At 51.8% G+C, this 22,213-nt stretch overlaps 1 protein-coding gene across 1 annotated transcript; it reads left to right on the top strand.

The window, feature by feature from the left end:
• Positions 1 to 18,967: 18,967 nt before the first annotated feature.
• On the top strand, positions 18,968 to 21,829 carry pou3f3b (POU class 3 homeobox 3b). Its single transcript, XM_037476629.2, has 3 exons — positions 18,968 to 20,889; positions 21,254 to 21,334; positions 21,475 to 21,829. The coding sequence occupies exons 1-3, from the start codon at positions 19,660 to 19,662 to the stop codon at positions 21,589 to 21,591; spliced, it is 1,428 nt and encodes a 475-aa protein (XP_037332526.2). The 5' UTR covers positions 18,968 to 19,659; the 3' UTR covers positions 21,592 to 21,829.
• The last annotated feature ends 384 nt before the right edge of the window (positions 21,830 to 22,213 follow it).

The raw sequence follows: 22,213 nt of genomic DNA, 5'->3' as shown, positions 1-22,213 counted from the left end.
ACACCATGGGAAAACCACACAATGAAACACACACACTGCCACAAAGCAGAGGCGCGGTAATGTTCTTCTGGGGGGGCAGAGCGGCCCACACGACACCTCGCCTACCCACAATCCCCCCTCTGCCCCGGGGGGCGGCCCATCCGCGGGCCGGACAGGACGCAAAGGGACTCTTGTGACGCACAAACACGCTTGCTTCATACGTGTGTGGGTTCTGCGAGGCCGTGGCGTGTTGAGTGGAAAACGGTCACGTTGAAGAGTCCGAAATCAGCACAACGGTTCCTGCAGGTTTCCTCAGGCCGGAGACGGAGAAGATTCCTCAGCGTTCCTCCTCTCTGTGAGACGCGGGTGGTCTGTTAGTGAAGCCGTCAGTCGTGGGAGGGGGGGGGGGGCTGAGGCATTCAGGCACCCCCCGTCCACGCCGCCGCCGCCCACGGGGTGAACCTCATCTGTTCTCCTCCTCCCTCCTGACCTTCCTCCTCTTTACTCCTCCTTCCCGCACCGGGTGCCCGGTGGAGGGGGCGGAGGAGCGCGGCGGGGGGGGGGGGGGCGGGGGGCTGTCGGCAGTGTAATGTGTGTACATGTGTGCGTTTGTGTGCACGGCGGAGGGAGGGGTCGATATGATGGGGCTTCAGTGTTGTCGAGATGGATTAGCCGGACGACTTTGAGGGGTTTGTTCTCTCGTCTTTGAGCACACAGCCAACTCACTGTAGCCCCCCCCCCCCCACCCCCCCCCCCCGCATCCTTCCCTCCGAATCTTCTCCCTCTCAATATTTGTCTCCATCCTTTTCTTTTTTTTGTACCTCATTAAGACAGCGAGTATCTGTCTCGCCAACCCGACACACACACACACACACACACCTGCTGGCAAACATCTATTCCACTGTTGGAATGGCAGGAAATGGACTGATTTATTTATGCTTCACTTCCTCCCGCTTCCCCTTCTCTCGTCCTCCACTGTGACTTCAGGTCGGTGGCTTCTCCTTCTTCTAAGCAGAATAAAGCGATGCGCTTTGCTTCTCTCGCCGTGATCCATTGTGTTCATCGGAAACACCCATATACATCATGGTGTAATTATCTGTCTGATGCCTGAATAGATGACGATCAGCCTCCACCTCGCACCAGCATTCTTTGATCTTACGGTTTTCATTTATTTGTTCAGTGCTTTGAATCAACAGCAAAGTGCATCATGGCAGATATTGTCTATGATATCTGTTGATTTACAGCGTGACAGACAGGAAAGGGACGTAATCACTTAACCCCTGCAGAACACGCTCTGTTGCCCCGTCGCTTGCATGTCTGGGTCAGAGGTCAATTCGCTGTCGCTTTGAGCCGCACGCAGCTTCAAACTCTCGGCTCTTCTTGCCCTTTAGAAGTGATCTGAGGAGGTGGAAGTGACGCCAGACTTCTTTGTCTTTCCTTTGAAGCCTCCTTTGCCGCGTGTCTCTCTTCCTCTCTCCTCTGCCTCTCCTCTGCCTCTCCTCTGCCTCCCGCCTCCCGCCGCCGCCGCCCCGCCCGCCTCACAGCGCGTGATTGATGTCACCAGGCAGCATTAACACTTCTCACGCTGCTAGTACACGGAGGAGGGGGTGGGGTGGGGGGGGGGGGGGGGGGGTGGTTGTACGTGAACGATTGATTACCGTACCGCTACGAGCTGATGAGTGCTCCAAAGATGGCCGCCCTGGAATCGATAACCAGGGCTCTTTCTCCCTCGTCTCCCCCCCCCCCCCCCCGGTCTCCCCCCCGGTCTCCCCTCCCCCAGCCCTAAACTTTCCCCCCCACAATTCTCCAAATCAGCCCGAAGAGCTCACGCAGCAATTATGAGGAAAAGGCACATTTGCATAGGAAAAAATAATTAAAACAAACAGTGAGGCTGGGACCTCCCGGAGTGGGGCGGGGGGTGGAGGGGGGAGGAGGGGGGAGGAAGCGAATAATGCGGGTAAAGAAAAAGGTCTAATTGCTCCAAACCGGGGTTGTGCCGTTCATCTTCCACTCTCTCGCTCCGGCTCCATGTTCATTTGTCACCTCAACGCAGACAAGAGTTTTCCTTGGTGTTCACACATACACACACACACACACACGCACACACACACGCGCACACACACACGCGCACACACACACAAACCGCGCTCAGGTATACGCAGTACTTCAGGGGCGGCTTTCGTTTCCAGCTCCTGGAAGACATAGAGTCCGCCCCACCCCCCCTTCCCCCTCCTCGTCACGCGCTGACGGCCTCGTTAACGCCGCAGTAGCTAAAACTCCATTTTCTTTTGAGTGTTTGAAGCCAGAGGATGAAAGTCCCCCCCACCCCCCCCTCCTCCCTTCGGACGCCTGTGACGGAGCGGCCACTCCTTTAATCAAACACTGACGTTGGGTTCCTCGGATGGCGGCCGTTGTGACGCTGGAGGTAAACTCCACAAAAAGCTTCGCGGGGATGCGCGCAGTCGAGCGTTAGCATGCAGCCGCGGCCTCGCCTCGCCTCGCTCCGCCCTGCGCCGGGAACCTCCACGTCTTCTCAGCCGGCTGTGGCTGCGGGCGAAAACAACAGGGCCTTTTAAACGCTCCCCGTCGAAGAAGAAACGCTCCCAGTCTCTCGGAGCTCACACTAATCGTGTGCTTCCTGTTTGTGTCGCTCCGTAAGCCGCTCGCTGTTTGTTAGCTGCGCTGTTTGTTAGCTGCGCTGCTGGGCGCGCTCTCTCTCTCTCTCTCTGGATACCAGGCTCCCAGGGATCCTCAGAAGCCGGCATCACCAGTTAATGCACCTCTGAAGAGAGCATCTGCACTTAAGACAGTTATTCCCCGGCTGTGTGTGTGTGTGTGTGTGTGTGTGTGTGTGTGTGCGTGCAGCATGCTAGCAGACGGGAGCGAGGTAGCGCTTTCTTTGCTTTAAAAAAAGCACTTTATTCCCCTGTGAGGTTTATTTCGGGGCGTCGCGACGGCACCTTTTCTGCAACATAGTCGGCACGCAGGGCTCCTCGACTCCGCCCTGTGTGGCAGGCCCAAGTATTAGGAAGTGGTCCCAAGGCTCCGTGTGACACCCCCCCCCCCTGCGGGGTCAGTGTGTCGTGCACCTCGCTGCCTGACCCCAGGTGTGAAGTCCACATGCGGCAGAGCTCACGACCCTCTCGTGAGGCCGCACCCATTTCCACCGCGCCGAGTCAGCAACAAAAGTCTGGTTGCACACATTCTCCCCCCCCCGCCACTCACCCTCCTCTTCCTCCCCCGTCCGCCCCGGGGCCGGCGGTCCATCTCGCGCCGCAGATTGCAGGTGACAGCCGCGCTGTTTCAAGTCGGGGGTTTGAGCTAAATTGGAGTGAGCAATACCACCTGTGCCTGCTGAAGGGCGCGCTGGTTCGCGCGGTTGCTCCCCAGATAGGAAGCGGGGGGTGGGGGGGGGGGGGGAGGTAAAAGAAAGCTGCTACCCGCAAGCATCAAAGGCGAGCGCGGCGCTCAGTCTTCTCACACTCGTGGCTTCCACGTTTTTGCCTCCTCTCTCTCTGCTCCTTCTGCTCCTCCAGAGGAACGTCTCACGTCTGGTTGGGAGCCATCGAAGGAGCTGTTGATTGCATCTGTTCCTTCACCTTTATCAGAGGTAAAAATGCACCTGAAAGCCGCCTGTGGGATCTGAGATCAGCTTCCTTTTAAACAAACTTTATCTTCTTTGATTTCATACGACGAAAATATGTAAAAGTTTTCAGTTGAATATATTTTTATTGACATTTTAATTTAACAGCGTTCCAAAGTCCGGAGGGCTTTTAATACGTCGGATCATCAATCATTACAAACTTTGACGTAAACACATTATTCAAACCCACGCCCACACTTTATTCTTGTTTCTTCTTCAGGCTGAATGTTTTGAGATCATTTCCCACAGCTACCGTTGAAAGCTCCGAAAAGAGCTCGTAAGGGGCCTTCTCGCTTAATTCTGGACAAAAAGGTCAAGACCTCCGACGTACATTCGTTGCTGCGTCGTTAAAGCCAACGTAAAACCTTGAAGTGAACGAGGTGCCGGATTTCCGATCAGTGCACGCCGGATCAAACGTGCCAAAAGGGAAACCGTCATGGAGTCAAAGTTTTTGAGCAGCTGAATAAACCCGGCTGCACGCGGCTAATCCCTTCTGAGGAATCCAGCTAACGGCGTTTCAATTGACGACTTCGCACCCCCCCCCCCCCGGTTAGCGCTCGGCTAATGGCGCGGATGGGTTCGCGTCCCGGAGAAGAAGGCGGGCTGATGAAAGTGCTCCGTATTTCCTGTGTGCTGCAGCTATGCGCGTGGTAACTATGGTAACCCCACCATCAGGCGCATGGATCCCCACCCCCCCCCCCACCCCCCCTCATAACATACACCTTCTGATGGACTCTTAATAACATCTTTATTTTCATAAAACTCGCCAGTTGTCCCTTGTTCTCTAGAATCTTGTTTTATTTGTCTCCTCGCCACCGGAATCGAATCTGGCCAAATGTTTCCTTCTTCGCGTTCCAGTTGGTTGCAGATTGCACGACAGTTGCTGCGGCATATTTTTGGGTTTTTTTAGTTCCTCGTGTCTTTGCCGATTCCAGAACAAATGGGAGTCAAGGTTGCCGGAGTGGTGTGAAGCAAAGTGTTAAAAATAAATGAACACAGGAGGAGCAGCAGCAGAAGACGCTCGCATCAAAGGGTTCAGGAGGGGTCTTTTTTTCAATGTGTTCCCTTTGTTGTTATTTACGCTCGCGCACCACAACACACACACACACACACACACACACACCAGCGCGCTTCCTCCCCGGTGACTGCGCTCCGACGCTTCCCAGTTGTCTCATGTGGGGAGGGGGGTGTGGGGGGTCGGGGGGGGGGTCGATGGCGCATCCCGTCGTCATCGGGGTCAACGGCCCGGGTGGTTAGAGACCCGGTGTGCCCGTCATGGCCTGATCCCCCCCCCCCTCCCAGACCCCCTCGGCCCTGACCAATCAGCTTCTCGCGGTGACGCGTCGGAACCAGGAAGTTTTCACTCACGACTTTGGACCCTACTGATTCATTCTGGGTAATGGTGCGGAATGAAGAGTCACTGTGTCCTGTGTTTTTGTAGCGATCCCAGTCTGCTCCGTGCCTGTTTCCCTGTTTTTTTGTTCCCGTGACAAACTCACCTGTCTCTGCCGCCGCGCTTGTTTTCCTTTTCCTTTCCTCCCTGGTTTCTCTTTGGGGGGGAGGGGGGGGGGGGGGTGGGGTGAGATATTTTTATCGGCTCCGTGGGGTTCCTTTCCTCTCGGTTTGTGCGTCTCCGTCTGCGCGCTCTTGTCAGCTTTGGGGCGGCCCGTTTGTGTTGTGCAAAATAAACCCAAACCCAAAAATATTTCACATGAAAAGGGCCCCGCGAGCTGTCTGATGGCGCGCTGTCGCGTCGGGGGAAAGGGCGCCATTGTTGCTCCCCACAGCGCCACGCCCTCCCCGTGTCCATGGCGACGGGAAACAAGGGAGCCGAGGCCACGCACCGGAGCCTCTGGTGCCAGTGTCTCCGTCCGTCCCATCTGTCCCCCCCCACGAGAGGTGTCATTCACACACACACACACACACTCTCCCGGGCACTAGGTGGCCCTCAGGGGGCCACTTGAGCTTCAGAATGGGAGGACTTAGGGACACGGAGGGGACAAAAGAGACGTGGAGCCGAGCTGCTGCTGTTTTGTGCTTTTTATTTATTGCGACTTACATAAACCAGAACAGTTCAAAGTTCAAAAGTAGTTCACTTCTGGGAAATAATCCTTTATTCATCTAAAATATTGTCCACAAATGTACAGACGAAGAACAAAAATCTCCTCAGGTGCAGCTCCTCAAAAACAGTACAGGTGAATTGTTTGACACCTGATGTCACATGACCTCGATGTGTTCATTTACCTTTGGGTTAGGGTTGGACATCACGTTCTACCCCAAAAATGTGACGAGTGTCCATGAGGTAGAAAATGTCCGGTTACATAAAGCGCTAAATCCCACCTCGGCTCTGCCAAAATACCTCCTGAAACCTTCTATCTGAGAGGAGACGTGACAATGTGACATCACGCTGGGGGGAAATGAGCGGAGATATACTCCGGAAAAAAAAAAAAAAAAAGAGAAAGATCTCCCGGCTCTATCCCTGAGCTTCACTGACAAAAATGTCTTTAGGTGGTGAGGATTATGGATTAATCTGTAATAACCGGCGAGGGGGAAAGGAGGAAGTGAGAAGCAGCCTCCCGAGCCGCCGCCGCCTCATCGTCCCACGTCGCCGCTAATATTCCCAAATGATATCCACAATTAATCACCGTGTCCAGGGTTCATTAAATAAACCGTATCGCCCCTCGAATTTGTACAAGTTGGGGAGATCTTTTTTTTTTTCGCCCCCCCCCCCAAAAAAAAAACTCCCACCCCTCCCGTTCCTTGATAATCTGTTTATCCGTAAGTGTCACATTACATTTGCAAAGCAGCTGGGGGGGGGGGGGGTAGGGGGGGGAAAGGGGGGGGGGGGGCGCTGCCATCTTGTGTGGAGGGGCTCGAGTGTGATTACCCGGCCTCATATTTGGCGCACACTCAGACTCGTCAAATCCTTTGATCTGAACCGTCTTCATAATCACTTCAAAAAGTCTTGCAGAGAGCGTGAGGGCTTTACAAATGTGCTCCCCACTATCACAGAGCTCCACGCTCACTCTGTGTGTGTGCGTGTGTGTGTGCGTGTGTGTGTGTCCGCGTGTGTCACGCCCGTCTTTTCTACGTCCACCGTCCTGTTAGTTAGAGAAAACAAAACAGGTTATTAAAATTCAGTTGGTGGCAGGAGAAGCATTTGGCGGTTTGTTTGTATTTTATTCTCTCATTAATGAAACAATCCTGTTTAAAGACAACACAAACACGCACTGTACGCACAATCAGGTGTCAGCGGAACACACACAATTCATCCATGAAGCGCAACACATAAAAGCATAACAGCAGTGTGTGGAATAGAGACAACATGACATGTATGTACAAATTCAAAGACTGATGGATCAAAGAAATGTGTGTACAATTACAACTACACGTGTACTCTCCTTATTGGTACAAGGAACCAGGTGATGTCACATGACTCCTCCTCCACCTGAGCACAGGACTCTGGACCCAACATCTGGATTCAAGTCAGCTGCAACATGAGTGTTACTATCATGCAGTGTGTACAGTATATGTGTGTGTGTGTGTGTACCGTCAGTCAGAGGCAGACTGTGTGTACAGTGTGTGTGTGTGTGTGTGTACTGTCAGTCAGAGGCAGACTGTGTGAGTGTGTGTGTGTGTGTGTGTGTACCGTCAGTCAGAGGCAGACTGTGTGTACAGTGTGTGTGTGTGTGTGTGTGTGTGTACCGTCAGTCAGAGGCAGACTGTGTGTACAGTGTGTGTGTGTGTGTGTGTACTGTCAGTCAGAGGCAGACTGTGTGAGTGTGTGTGTGTGTGTGTGTGTGTGTACCGTCAGTCAGAGGCAGACTGTGTGTACAGTGTGTGTGTGTGTGTGTGTACTGTCAGTCAGAGGCAGACTGTGTGTGTGTGTGTGTGTGTGTGTGTGTACCGTCAGTCAGAGGCAGACTGTGTGTACAGTGTGTGTGTGTGTGTGTGTGTATGTGTGTGTGTACCGTCAGTCAGAGGCAGACTGTGTGTACAGTGTGTGTGTGTGTGTGTGTGTACCGTCAGTCAGAGGCAGACTGTGTGTACAGTGTGTGTGTGTGTGTGTACCTTCAGTCAGAGGCAGACTGTGTGTACTGTGTGTGTGTGTGTGTGTGTGTGTGTGTGTGTGTGTGTGTGTGTGTGTGTGTTCAGTCAGGCGGTGTCTCTGAGGGACAGTTGTGGGTCCGGCCCTGTGCTTTGTGTGATGTTTTTCTTTAATAGCGTCATGTGTCTGTCTCTCATTGTTGTGCGATTGGCTGTATTTTGCAGCATATTACCAATACCCTTCTCTCTCCTGGTGTGTGTGAGGGGAGGATGGAGGTGGCAGCGGCGGCAGCAGGGAGGTGAGGAGGTGTAAAAGAAGCCCCCCCCCCCCCCACCCTTTCGTTCTGCGCTTCAACAATAGCATTTGCATATTTTAATACTCTCTGGCTGTCTCTCTCTCAAAGAAAACAGCCTGGAGCGTGAATACTCCAGCAGCGTGCAGAGGAAAACGGAAGCTGGGGAGACGGCGGGTCCACTTTGCTGGGGGAGAGACACCATGCACACGCACACATGCACACACATGCACGCACACACACACACATGCACGCACACACACGCTATGCCCCTTACCTCCAGAGGTCGTGCATTATGGGGAACGAGGAGAAGAGTGTGAGGAGGACAAAAGTCTGGTGTGTGTGTGTGTGTGTGTGTGTGTGTGTGTGTGTGTTTGTGTGTGTGTGTGTGTGTGTGTGTGTGTGTGTGTGTGTGTGTGTGTGTGTGTTGCCTGGGGACTTTCCTGAAAGAGGAAGAGACAATGAGAAAAAACATTAGAATCAGATGCACGTTTAAAAACAAAAAAATACTCAAACATGGTTTGAATTTTGTGATGAACACAAAACCATCAGAGTACAAGATGGTGCCGAAGTACTTTGAAGTACTTTCGTCTGATGCTACTTTATATATAAATAAAGGCTAGATTTGTACTTTTTACTACCATTTATGCCACGGCTCGTCCAGGAAACAAAGAACTTTTCATTATTTTTTCTTTAATTGTCACACTCTCCTCTCTTACTTTGACAATCCCCCGTGTCTCCTGACTTCCTGTCCTCATGTCTTCCCCCCTGTGCCGATTGCAGCTGCCCTCCCTGGCTGCGTCCACCTGTGTCAACCGAACCTCGCCGGCCCTCGAAAACAAACCCCTCCGGTTTGCTGTCATTGAAAATGATCATTTATTAGATCCTTACCGATCGATGAGTGACACGTGACATGGCCGCTTTGCACTCAAAAGGCTCCGTTGCCGTGGGGGCGGACCGACATCCCTTATTTAGATTCCACGGCGTCTCGGCGTCGGACGGACGGGCGGACGGTCGCCGCCCTCTGGGACGCCAGGTGTGTTTCTCGTGTTTGTTTTTTTCAGAGCGAGCAGAGGAGGAACAGTGGAGTCAGCATCAGCAGCCGTGGCCCCCGCTAGCTGAAAGAAAGACGCCAGAAAAGCCCACAGCAGGAAATGCGTTTAAGAGGACAAAACAGTGGCGCCCACACAGTTTGATTGGCAGGTGATTTCTGCAGCAACGCAGCTGGTGACAAAGCTGCTTGTGAAATTCGTTTGCTGGATTTGAGTTCCGTGTAACTTTGGAATAATAACTAAAGAACAAAACATAAGGCTCACTGGCTATAAATATGTAAATCTGCTTCAGGATCAAGATTGGACCGGTGCTGTTAGTGACCCCCAACTGACTAAAAACAACAAACCCGAGTGGATTCCCTATTTAGCGGATGACGCTGCCGGCGCGTCAGGACTTGGGTGGATTTGGGTGGACTTGGGTGCGTCAGCATCGCTTCCCCGGAACGACGGACTGAGAGCCGCGCGACCGAAAAGCCCGAAAGGCCCGAGACGCACGTTTTGACCCCGACGGTCAATCTGCGCCGAAAAAAGATTCCCCTTCAAAGTAAAACAGAAAAAAAGCTCTGAAATGAAAACACAAGAAAGAGGCTGGTAGTATGAGTCCACCCCCCCCCCCCCCCCCCCCCCCCTGTGACATCCACTATTCCCCCCGCCTGAGTGAGTAATGTGCGGTGGGTGTGAGCTCAGAGGAGTCGGCCCTCAAAGCGCTTTTGTGAGGCTTCTGGCTACGAAACACTCGCGCCAGGCCTGGATGGAGGGAGGGGGGGCAGGGGGGAACGGGGGCGGGCTTGTCACACATCCATAAATCAGGCCCGCCGTCTCCGCTGTAGAACCGAAGAGTTTAAGCGCTTGTGAGGGGAATCCTGACTTTTTGTGGACACATAAACAGGCGGCAAGTGGCAAAGTTGACGAGAGGGGCCGAGAACCCAAACCTGCCGATGGCGTATCGAACGTCACACTGACTCTGAGCAACGAGCCCCCGTTAGCTTCAGCGCTAACCAGGCTCATTCGGCAAAGCATTAGCGTTAGCATCGTCCAAAACTAAACGGAAACGATGAGTATTATAAATTGAATCCAGAAACACACGACATGGATGTCTATTAAAAAATGGCCACATAAACAAACAGCCCCAACGACAAAAACTGCTGAATCCTGATTGGCAGCTTTTTTCAACCCCAAACCCCGCCCACTTGATACCAGTGAGAAAAAAAACGTAGGATAAGAGAAGTGTGTCTCGTTAAATAACCATAACGGTCTCGAGTTCAGCAAATAAGTGCATGTTTGTCTTGCTTGAATTGCTAATTGTAAGAAGCTGTTTTTTCTCACCCTTTTAATTCTGGACTCGGGGGCTGATAAATGTTTAGAGCCACAGCGTTCAAATCTACTGGAAGCCAATGCAAAGCTGCACAAATTAGATGGCGCTCAAGCTCAAAAAAAACATATACTTTTTAAAAAAAAACGTAACATGAAATTGAGCCGAGCCTACGGAACGTCGGAGGGTCGAGGCCCACGTCCAACGTGCAGAAGCTCCCAGCCGTCCTGCTTCATGCCTCCAACATGGCCGCCAGAGGGGGAATTACATCACCTGAATGCTCTCTGCTGCATCCTGCTAGCTTCTAGTGCACCCCGTGTGTGTGTGTGTGTGTGTGTGTGCAGGAGCTGCTGAGAAGAGGAGGGAGGGGGGCTCATTTGGAAGAAGATGTATGTAAACCCATTTCCAAACAAATGGGCCTGACTGCACGGCAACGGGGAGACGTGCCATAAGCGGCCCGCATGAATCAAGCCCTCGTGACCACACGAGCTGGCGCGCGGATAGCACGCCTCACCCCGCGCGCCCCCAACACCCCCTCCCCCCCCCCTTCCGCCCACCCCATCCGTCACTCCGGAAGCCGCTTCCCGAGTGTTTGCTCGGCGAGTGTGAGGGAGTCGCGGTGCGGTGTAATACATACAGATCCCCCCCCCCCCATGGGGAGGGGAGAGAAAGGAAAGGGGGGGGGCTGAGAGCGTGGCCCGGGGACACGCAGGAGTCCTCCGGAGACTTTTAAAGGGCCACGTATTTTTTTTAAAGTAAATTTCTTTAAAGTAAATTTTTTTTTGTATTTTTCACATTTTAGCTCCTCTATGCCATTGATCTCCAGATGGTCGCTGCGCAGCGGGGGGGTGGGGGGGGGGTCATTTCTGGAGTCAATCACCGCACTTCTCAAACAGTCCGTTTCCGAATTCATCTTCCTGGATGCTTTTTGATGACGGCCATTGAGTTCCATTCATTTCGGTGCATGGTGAGAATCCATCAGCAGGTTCTTGTGCCCTTGGAATCTTATACTATCATATTGAATTATTTTTTTTCTCATGAAGTTTCTGTAAAAATCCCAAAGCATCTTGAGTGTCGGCTTAACAGTTGTTTAGTAAATTAAAATAACGTCAATGGCTGCCTGGGAATAACACATTATATTAGATACCAGCAGCGCCTTTTTAAAACTGGCCAGTGAAAATTTCTAAAGGATTTGCAGCAAATGTATTTACAGTGTTCAGCGTTTCATGACATACTGAAAATGAGAAGAAGCCAATGGATGCCTGGAACAGGAGGAATACAAACTCTATGAGACTCTCTATGCTAATAATCCCCCTGCATCTTTTACAGCCATTATGCCAGGATTTTCACAACAACATCGTGTTATCACAACCTTCAAAGTTCACAGCACATTTTTTTTGCTTCCTCCTCCTTCCGACCTTCCGCCATCGCAGCTGCCGGCTTTTCTGCATCATCAGCGGGACGCGGCGTCTCTACCTGCGCATCACGCCCGCACCTCGCCGCACGCACGCACGCACGCAGGCCGGCCGGCCGCGCGCAGAGGAACGCATGCCTGCGGGGGCCCCGCGGGACGCCGCGTGCTCCACAAGTGGGACCCTTCTGCAGGCGGACTGCCTTCACCACGAGAGGCCTGGCTCCGAGTCGGATACCCCCTCGTAGCCTGTCGCTAACGTGGCAGCAGCAGCCGCGTGTGTGCGCGTGCAAGCATGTGTCCACAAACATGCAACTGTGTTTGCATGCGTTGCAGAGCGCGTGTGTGTGTTTGGGCGGGGGGGGAGGTGGGGGGGGGGGGGGGGTTGCCTCCAACGGGATGCAGCCATCATTCCTCCCCGATTGGGACGAAGGCAGCGGCGTGGAATTTGACGCCCGTAGCGGCCGAGGGGCTCCGTTTCCTCCCCCGTTTCAAAGCCACCTCACAGAGGGAGATATCACAGCCCTGTGGTTTTATTTGCATTACCTGTACGAGGCAGCATGGTGGGGGCTGTATTTATTGCCGTATCAGCGGCCCGGGCTGCGAACAACGCTGATTCATCAGCCGCGCTGGCTTTGCCCAAATATCACACCGGATGGGGGGGGGGTCTTAGAGGCTTCGTCCCAGACAGTGGCGTGGCCCCCGGCCCCGGGGGTCGGGGGACGGCTCCCCATCCTACAGATCCATACGCCCAACGGGATGTGATTACAGTTTGTTTTTTTTTCTCTACCTGAGCGCCCGCTTCCATCCAATTATGTTGTTTGTCTTCTCAAAGGCCTCAATGCATGGAGCTTTGCGCCCCCCCCCCCCCCCCCCCCCTCCCCCCCTACGCTGTTCTACACACACTGTTCCATAGAACTCGATCCATTAAGTTGGTGAAATGAGCAAAAACAAAACAGGGAGGGTTACCCTCCACGCGCCCGTTCTTCTGTTATCCAATTTTGCTGGGATTTGGAGTGATTTGCGCCCGGCACCCCGAGGGAAATAAATACTTTGATTAATGTAATCCTGGGCAGGGAGGTGCCACATACCCCCCCCCCCCCCTCCCCCCCTCCGCTCTATCCTCAGGGAGCGCCACTGTTTAACAAACAAAAACAAAGAGGAGAGACGTGCACATGGCTACAAACCGGGCTGCGACGCGTCCGCGGGTCTGACTTCCCGCGGATTGAGTTCTTTCATTAATGGCGCAGCTTAATAACACAATATCATCAATATCATTCTTGATTAGCACGTGTAATAGAGTCTAATAGAATATGAAAATAGCAGCGTGTCCTTCTGCTCATTTGCATACACAATAACGCTGGGGCTTGTTTTCCATGTTGCTGAGGAGGGGGGGGGGGGGGGTTAGGCATGTGTTTCCACGCTGATGTTACAACAGTGTGTGTGTGTGTGTGTGAGTTACAGAGAGCGAGAGAAAAGGAGGTACGCGGCCCAGACTATGAGGCAACCGGCACCCAATGGGTGGAGGGCCGAGGGTGGGGGCGGGCGTGGGGTGTAGCTGAAGACTGACAGATAAAGCGTCCCCCCCCCCCCCCCCCCCCTTCCCTTTTCCTCTCCCTCCTCCGCCCCTCGGACTCGGAAAGCTGCACTTCATCTTATCTTGGCCGATCTGTCCAAGTCACTCACCTCCTCCCCAGCCGCCACTGGTGCCTTTTTGTGTGCCTGTGTGTGTGTGTGTGTGTGTGTGTGTGTGTGTGCGTGTGTGCGCGCGTGTGCGTGTTTGTCATAAAAACACCTGCATTTAGACCAGTCCACACAGGGGAATGTTTCCACAAACGCCTGTTTTTTTTTTGTTTAAAAAAAAGATGTGAATTGTGAGCTTTACTCGTAAATAAATCATGTCCCAAATGAATTCCCAAAAGCAAAATAGGACTCATTTGAATCTGCCGCTACATTTTTTTTCGGCCCTTAAATAGAGAAACCTGATGGAATTCTAGCAAACTGAAACACAGAAATGTGTAATGTTATTGTTAGAACTAAGCCATTAATTGATGAGAACTACCCATACGTCCCAAATGATGACGAAGACTTGAAACGGCGCCCCGAGAGTCTTCTGACGCCACTGAACGCATCGTCTTCACCTGCGCGCCGGCCCACTCACAGGCCCCCCCCCGCATGTGATTCCGCATCGGCCTTTACTAATAGAATATTAATAAAGAGTCTCTTTCCCGTTGGAACGGAGGCCCGTTTAACGCGAAGCCCATTTAATTAACGCTGTGGTGGTACCATTATCATTTAAGTGCTCCGAGTTGGATTCGGCTTTAAATCAACGTTTGGCCCGACGTGAGACACACTCAACGTATGTCGTTGCGGATTAGTGACCGGACCACGAGGGGGGGGGGGGGGGGGGGGGGGAATAAATGACATAGCCCATAGGCATCTTAAATAGGCCGTAATTAAAACGGCAGAAATGGTATCAATTTAATCTGAATATTGCAATGGGGGGGTGGGGTGGGGGGGGAGCTACAGGCGCCCTGCCGGGTTTGCCCACCTTCAGAGGACTGACATAAATCTGCATGTCAGGTGTCATGAAGCAGTGATGGGACTGTGAGCAGGTTTTATGAGGGAGGAAGAGGAGATTAATGTTGTGAGTAAATTGATTTCTGTTCTAACTGGTGTTTTTGTCTCCCGCTCGTCACCAAGTGGACATTTTTATTCCCCCCCCCCCCCCCCCCCCCCCCCCCCCCCGCCCCCTCTTGAATTTGTATATTTTCAATTAGCTCATCTGTAAAATACAGATTACCTCAATTCAGATGCGCGCAGGCGTTTGTGAAAGCATCTTGATGAACGCGACAATCTGCTCCTCCTGGAGAATAAATAAATGGCCTCCCGCTCACCGTCGCTCGTTGCGGCCTGACAGAATGGGCGCAACGACGCGCCAGTGGCGCTTTGATGCTGCTGCTGCTGACGGTGATGAGGATGAGGAGGATGATGAAGGGACAGCGGTGGACGTGGCAGTGCGATTCCTGGAGGGGTGATTCACGAGTGATGCCCCCCCCCAGCCCTCTCCGCTCATCGGCTCCACGAAGACCTGCTGGATCACACGTGGGTCATGTGACTCCGCATACGCCGATGGCGCCAACACATGGGCGAGATATCTTCTCTTTTTTTTTTTATTAAGAAAATGAAGTGGAGGTGATTAAATGGCTGTGGGAATGAGGGATTGAACAGAATGTAGTCTGAGCCCTCGTGGAGGCGACATTGGCTTCTTTCGCAAGAATTAGATGAATGCAGCGCGTCACCGTTTATTAACATGTCCCCCCCCCCCGCGCCGTGCGTGACGATGTGTGTACGTCGTCATCACACCGTCAACTCTTGTCTCCTTTACAGTGTTCAGACCACACCTTGTGCACTACGGAATACAAATACAGTCCAAAGGGGGTTTCCAGCTTATGTCTTCAGCCGTAAAATAACGCGCTAAGTGCAAAGCAACGTTGCATAAAATACGCTTCTCCGTTCAATCAAGAAATGAAACAAATTGAACGTCACTTAAGGCCAGCTGCACTGGACCAACGTGGGATCTGATCCACAAACCAAGCTCGTGTCATAAATGTGACATAAGGAAACGTGTTTGTTTTTTGCAGTGTAAGCTATAGATGCATCACGCGAGAGCGCGACACCTGGCGGCAGTTATGATTTATTTTATTTGTATTCATGACTCCTTAAAATCTATTTCTCTTCAACCCCGACACGGGGTACACGTTGGATGTCGACCTTAAATGTCCCTTCTTTTCACCGCAATCCCTTTTCATCAGAGGCAACGACAACAAAAAACTATGGCGTCAGAAAACTTCTCCGTTGCGCACCACGAAACGCTGCCTTAGGTTTGTTCTAAAACATCGCGATAACTTGCCCCCCCCCCCCCCCCCCCTCTAAATGCTCAATACGGCCTTAATTATTGACGCTTTGATCTAAGTAAACTATTTTTGAGCACTGCATTTGGAAAACCACCGTATTGACAGAATGGTAGCGTTCGGTGGCGCAGATGGAGTCGTTCCGTTGCTCGCTGGCCCGGGACACCGAGCCCCCTTTTCATCTCGACTCCAGTGCACAAACATACAGCCTTAACGCGACTAGTGTTCCCCACCTTTTATTGGGCTCACCATGGCTACCAAGCGCCGGGCCCAGAAATGCACTCCCCAATCAATGAAGGAGCGGAGAGTTAACCCGTGAGAAAGGGGGGGGGGGGGAAGGAGCAGGGGAAAGGAGCAGAACCCTCAAACAACGCCGAAGCGGGAGCGAACTGACTTCTTCCTCCGCGGAGATTCCATTTAATGTGCCATAGATCCTCAGAGGTGGACGCTGTGACTGAAATGATTGTTTTGTGCCATTAAATAACGCTCTCTCTCTCTCTCTCTCTCTCTTTTCTTTTCTTTGTAAAAAGTGAACACATGCGACCGTTATAGTTTAACATTTCGCTTCTCGAACAACACCAAAAAAGCCCCCCCCCCCCCCCCAAAAAAAACGCAGCGCAGAGTAAAGAACAATCCGGTCAGCGTGCATTATTAACACCGCGGGCTGTTTGCGCGCATCGGGCCGGGACGCTGGTGCACATCAACTTTAAACAAACTTTGCAGCGCCGGAGATAGATTTATATGAAACGATTTCAGATTGCACTTGCCTACGCGATCCCTCTGGAGGATTCAACCGAAGGGTCTCTCTCTCTCTCTCTCTCTCTCCCTCTCTGCTTAAAAAATGTGATTGATTGCACTTTTCTTTGGCGGACATTCACTACAAAACCGCGCAGCTTATCCATCTGCCCGGTATTTATATTTTTTTTTTTTAAAAGCAAAGGGCGCAAAAGCAAACAGCGGCGCGCATATTGATTTTTTTTTTTTTTTTTACGCATTCTGGGTAAACATGCAAGAATATGACACGCATTAGCAATTTCGGTTGAAAACGTAAGAGAACATGAGTCCCAAAAAAAAGGGGGGGCTTGGAATCGCGTCTAAAAAGCAGTCCGCGAGGAGGCAGGAGGCTTAAACTCTCACGTGGATCACGCGTAAAAAAAAAAAAAACCCGAAGAACCGCGCGCGGATAACCGCCGTTGACTTACCTCGTGTCCAAGAGGAAAAAGAGGGGGGAAATAGCTTCACATTGTTCACACGCAGCTTGTCAATGGTTATCTCCCTTTCCCTACGACTCGGTGCGCCCTAAGATTTTCTTTCCTCTGCCTCAACTGAGCAGGAGCACTGCTCGGCTCCCGCTATTATTTTCACTAAAATATATGAAAATTTATGCAAATGAAAATCAGCACTAACTGTTCGTCTCTTGTTATACTTGGGGATGATTTTTTTTTCCTCTCCCCCCTTTCTTTCTTTCTTTCTTTTTTTTTTTTTGCATACAAAATAAATGAACTCCCCCCCCCAGCAGGGAACTTGGGGACCTTTTATAAGAAGCAAATGCATAATAAACACATCATATATCAGAGAGGGGTGGGTTTTTTTTTCGGTGAGCATTTCTTAAATGTATTTTGACTCTCCATTTATGTTTGGTGTGTCTTATTTTCATTTTGGGGGGGGGTTATCTGGTGTGAGGAGCCCTTTTCTCTGCATGCTCGCTGTCACGTTTCGGTTGGCCGCCTGAGACGCCCGTTAAAGCGCGCAGTGTGGATTGAGCGGCAGTAATTTAGACAGAAATCCTCACTGTATATTAATGAACAGAGGGCCCCATGGTGCTGGCCCCGAGCCTGCCTATTCAATGTAAACAAATCCACGAGGCTCCCTCGGTTTTGAGCCCGGTCCAAATGAAACCTACTGGGATGCGAAGAGGGAGGGGAGGTGGGCTGTACTGGCATGGAGTACACATTGCTCCTCTGCCATATATTTGCCCTTAAATCCCTTCTGCAATAAAGTCTTTGCGTCACCTTTGATTCCGGAGCTTACGCGCCGGTGTTCGGGGTTACGCGCGACATGCGGCTCCGACCTTTGTACAAAACGCAGTTAATCCCGTCAGAGGATCACCTGCCACAGGCCTTGATTCGTCCAGGTGGACTCAACAGGCGGCCGACACGCCGAACTCAACGAATGGGTGCAGCGCGAGCCTCGTGGCCGGCCCTTATTACCACCCATGGGTGCGTCCAAAATAGGCGCATGGGGTCCCACGCACCCAACAAAGGCCTCATTCATTACCGGGGCGATGTTGTCATCTGGAGGGATGGTGTGGGCTATCTCTAGACTGTTTCCCCATTATCCTCCTCCTTCTTCCTCTTCTTCTTCTTCTTCTCAGCAAACGTTTGCAGCACCGCCACCCTGCACGAACAAATCCCCTCAGGACCGCTCAATTTGCGCTTGTTTTGGTTGCCACTTTCTCTTTCACTGTGCTTCACTGAGGTTTCCGCATGGAAGCCTCCCCGTGACCTTTGTCCGTTTAACTCCCGAGGAGCCGAAGTTGCACCGGCTCATGCCTGCAGAGCACTTCCTCCATGCGTTGGGTTTTACTTTTTTGCTGCTCTGAGCTTCTAGGTGCAGTGTAACGGTTTCTCTCCGTATTAACGACCACGACGCTCAAAGGGTTTTTTGGGGGGCTTTAATATGCTCATAAACATTTAACCAGAGCTTGTGAATAAACCTTTTTTTTTTTTTTACTGCGAATTGACCAATTTGAACACACCAATGCACCTCACATCACAAGATAACGCGTTAGAAGGCCTCATTCTCAACACAACCGGGTCAGGATACCAGATCATTATACGTGTTACTAATAGCATCGATTGCACTGATGCGTTTTATTAGTCCTGGATGTGTTTTTGTAGAAGAAAAAAAACCTTCTATGTATTTACTTGTATCGTTTATTTATCTATTTCAGCTGGCATGCGTCTTAATTATGTCACCGTTTAATATAGTGAATTTACCCCTTCACCCCTGTTCGTGTACTACTACCTCAGTACTATCTACCACGAAGTTGAGTTCCTCGTTTTGTTTGGACTGCAATTAAAAATCAGCCAATTGGAACCGCCGGAAGGAGGGCTCCTGCGCCCCGGGCAAGGCTGGCGAGACCTGTCAATCACAGCTCGTGTAACCAATCAACGGGGACGCACAGGGTAAACATCCGCGCGTCGCCCGGCTTGGAGCGCAGAGGCTGACGGGGAGGGGAGGGGAGGGGGGTGGGGGAGAGGGGGGCGGGACTACTCGGCCTGTCAGGGAGAGAGAGAGAGAGAAGTGGGGAGAGAGAACAAGCGAATGAGAGGAGAGGCTCGCGAGCAGCGCCGTACGCCGTTCCTCCGGATTGTACTTCATCGGGAGTTTGCGGTTTGGCAGGTTTATATACATCAAACGGAACAAAGAGATAGGCTCTACAGTGGTATAAAAGAAGAGAGGGAAAAGAATAAAGCGAGGGAGAAATCTCGGCGACTGAATTACAAAAGAACCAAGGACACTCTGCTAATGTTTTTCACATCCAGAGGGGACATAAACCGGGACTTTGTACATTGTGGACAATTTGCAAGGCTTTTTTTGTTTGTTTTTGGCGAGCACCTAAAGTTTGTATGGGACGACGCGTATTTTTTTTTTTCCCTGTATGTTTGAATTTTAACGCTCACGATTCCGCGCCGGTGCAAAACTTTCTAAACGGACTGCACATGGTTTTCAAAGGGCTTTTGAAAACCTGGATTTTTATGCGCCGGTATCCGCGCTCGTGTATAATGCAGTAAATACACGCGAGGATTTCATTCCGCTTTCGGCCACCCTTTTTTTTCAAGCTTTTCCGCGTTTTTTACGCGCGTCGATGGTAGTGCCAAAAGCCTACTCATACTTTTAAAGTTTGAATAATTCATGAGATACAATTCGCCTGCTCGAAAGAAGCGACTGTAAAAAGGGGAGGGGGGGGGGTTATCCACAAACATCTTCATACGGGTCGACGGAATGGCCACCGCGGCTTCCAATCCTTATCTGCCCAGCAATAGCATCCTATCGTCCGGCTCCATCGTGCACTCTGACTCCGGAGGCGGTGGGATGCAGCCGGGCAGCGCCGCGGTCACCTCGGGCTCCGGGGTGTACAGGGGGGACCCCTCGGTCAAGATGGTGCAGAGTGACTTTATGCAAGGCGCGATGGCAGCGAGCAACGGGGGGCACATGCTGAGCCATGCCCACCAGTGGGTGACGTCCCTCCCGCACGCCGCAGCGGCCGCGGCAGCAGCCGCCGTGGCCGCGGCTGAAGCCGGGTCGCCGTGGTCGTCGAGTCCCGTCGGGATGACGGGCAGCCCCCAGCAGCAGGACGTGAAAAACTCGGGCAGAGACGATCTACACACGGGCACCGCTCTGCACCACAGGCCGCCTCACTTAGCCCCGCACCAGACTCACGCCGGGGGTTGGGGGAGCTCGGCTGCCGCGCACATTAACTCCATATCCGGGGCGCAGCAGCAGCAGCAGCAGCAGCAGCAGCAGCAGTCGCTGATCTACTCCCAGCCGGGGGGGTTCACCGTGAACGGGATGCTGAGTCCGGGGAGCCAGAGCCTGGTGCACCCGGGCTTGGTGAGGGGGGACACCCCGGATCTGGACCACGGCAGCCACCACCACCACCATCACCACCAGCATCAGCACCACCAGCACCACGGCGGCATCAACAGCCACGACCCGCACTCGGACGACGACACGCCGACCTCGGACGACCTGGAGCAGTTCGCCAAGCAGTTCAAGCAGCGGAGGATCAAGCTGGGCTTCACGCAGGCGGACGTCGGCCTGGCTTTGGGCACCCTGTACGGGAACGTTTTCTCTCAGACGACCATTTGCAGATTCGAGGCTCTGCAGCTCAGCTTCAAGAACATGTGCAAGCTCAAGCCTTTGTTAAACAAGTGGCTCGAAGAGGCCGACTCCACCACCGGCAGCCCCACCAGCATCGACAAGATCGCGGCGCAGGGGAGGAAGCGAAAGAAGCGCACCTCCATCGAAGTGAGCGTCAAGGGGGCTTTGGAGAGCCACTTCCTGAAATGCCCCAAACCCTCGGCCCAGGAGATCACCGGGCTGGCGGACAACTTGCAGCTGGAGAAGGAGGTGGTCAGAGTGTGGTTTTGCAATAGGAGACAGAAGGAAAAACGGATGACGCCCCCAGGAGTGGCTCAGACGCCGGAGGATGTGTACTCTCAGGTCGGCAATGTGAGTGCAGAAACACCGCCCCCCTCCATGGACTGCAAACGAATGTTCAGTGAAACATAGAATAGCACAGGAGAATATTTTATATGAAATTAAACTAATTAAAAAAAAAAATACAGACTGTCGTCAAGATAGCCACGTTTTTTTTTGATACTGTGATTGTGAGGGAATATGAATGAGACTGCAAATGTTTTATCTATTTTTCACCAGAAAAAAAAAAAAAAACGAAAAGAGAGAGAAAAAAATCAGCATCCTTTCCCTTTTTGCTCCCAAAACCCCCTCAGAAAAAAAAACCCCGCACCGTTAACCTTCTTCCAGGCCCTGAAATGTCTTAACCTAAAAGGTTCCTTCTGCTTTTTTCTTTCAGGGGCATTTTTTAGTAGATTACTTAAAAGATGCAAGTGAAGCGAGCGACCAGAGGGTGACAACCACAAGTTCATTCCACCAGGTAATTTTGGCGCATTAAGACACACCAAGAGGAAACCAAGTATTGTTTTTATTCTTCTTCTTTTTTTCTTTTTTTTTTCCTCACCCCCCCTCCCTCCCTCCAAAAACTCTCCCTCTTGATTACCCTGTGTTTGATTGAAGAAACAAAGGAGCAGGCATTTTGTATATTTAGAAATGGGACTGAAGCGCCTTTCCCCTTCCTCTCCGAGCCTCACAATAACAAGACGGGGAGAAGTGCACCACTATGAACCCGAGTGACATCCACGAAGCTTCCGTCCTGATTCACAGCACTTGTTTGTTTATTCGGAGGTGGACTGCATGGTTGCACTTATACACACACGCGCGCGCGCGGAGGATTAGGGGATATTTTTTGTTGTTGTTTTTTTTTTTTTTTTTTTATATATGTCACCTCGAGGGCCCTCCCGAGCCCAGAAAGAAAAGACACCGTGGACCAGGACTGTCCCCGCCTGATCTCAAAGATCACTTTCTTTTTTTTGGGGGGGGGGGGGGGGGGGGGGGGGGGGGGGGGGGGGGTTGCTTTTATTTAATGGACTTTTGACACCGTGAGTGGATTTTTTTCCTCCCTTTTTCCCCCCTCAACGAATAGAGCATAAGACATTTGAAAAGACTTTCAACTGCACTTATTTGAGAAAAAAAATTGTTGCCAAGTGTGACTGAGTGGGTGCTGTGGACACACTATTATTGCTGCCCTTTCTAAGCAGTGTTCTTTGGTAGGTTTTAATAAACAAAACTCTGTAAAGCCGGCGACATAGATCACTAGATCAGATACTGATCTGAGTTATTTACTTTATATTTTTCATCAGAATGACTTGTTTTAATATTTTATTCGGATGATTCCAGACGGTAATTTATTTCCCCC

This window comes from Pungitius pungitius, chromosome 3 (genome assembly GCF_949316345.1).
Source record: "Pungitius pungitius chromosome 3, fPunPun2.1, whole genome shotgun sequence".
NCBI lineage: Eukaryota > Metazoa > Chordata > Actinopteri > Perciformes > Gasterosteidae > Pungitius > Pungitius pungitius.
This window is presented reverse-complemented; position numbering and strand designations above follow the sequence as displayed.

Excerpts from the sequence above, each read along its gene's own strand:
- pou3f3b (XM_037476629.2), top strand. The coding sequence starts at position 19,660 with ATGGCCACCGCGGCTTCCAATCCTTATCTGCCCAGCAATAGCATCCTA. Across the intron at positions 20,890-21,253 it reads TGTACTCTCAGGTCGGCAAT|GGGCATTTTTTAGTAGATTA; the intron begins GTGAGTGCAGAA and ends TTTTTCTTTCAG. Across the intron at positions 21,335-21,474 it reads CCACAAGTTCATTCCACCAG|AAACAAAGGAGCAGGCATTT; the intron begins GTAATTTTGGCG and ends GTTTGATTGAAG.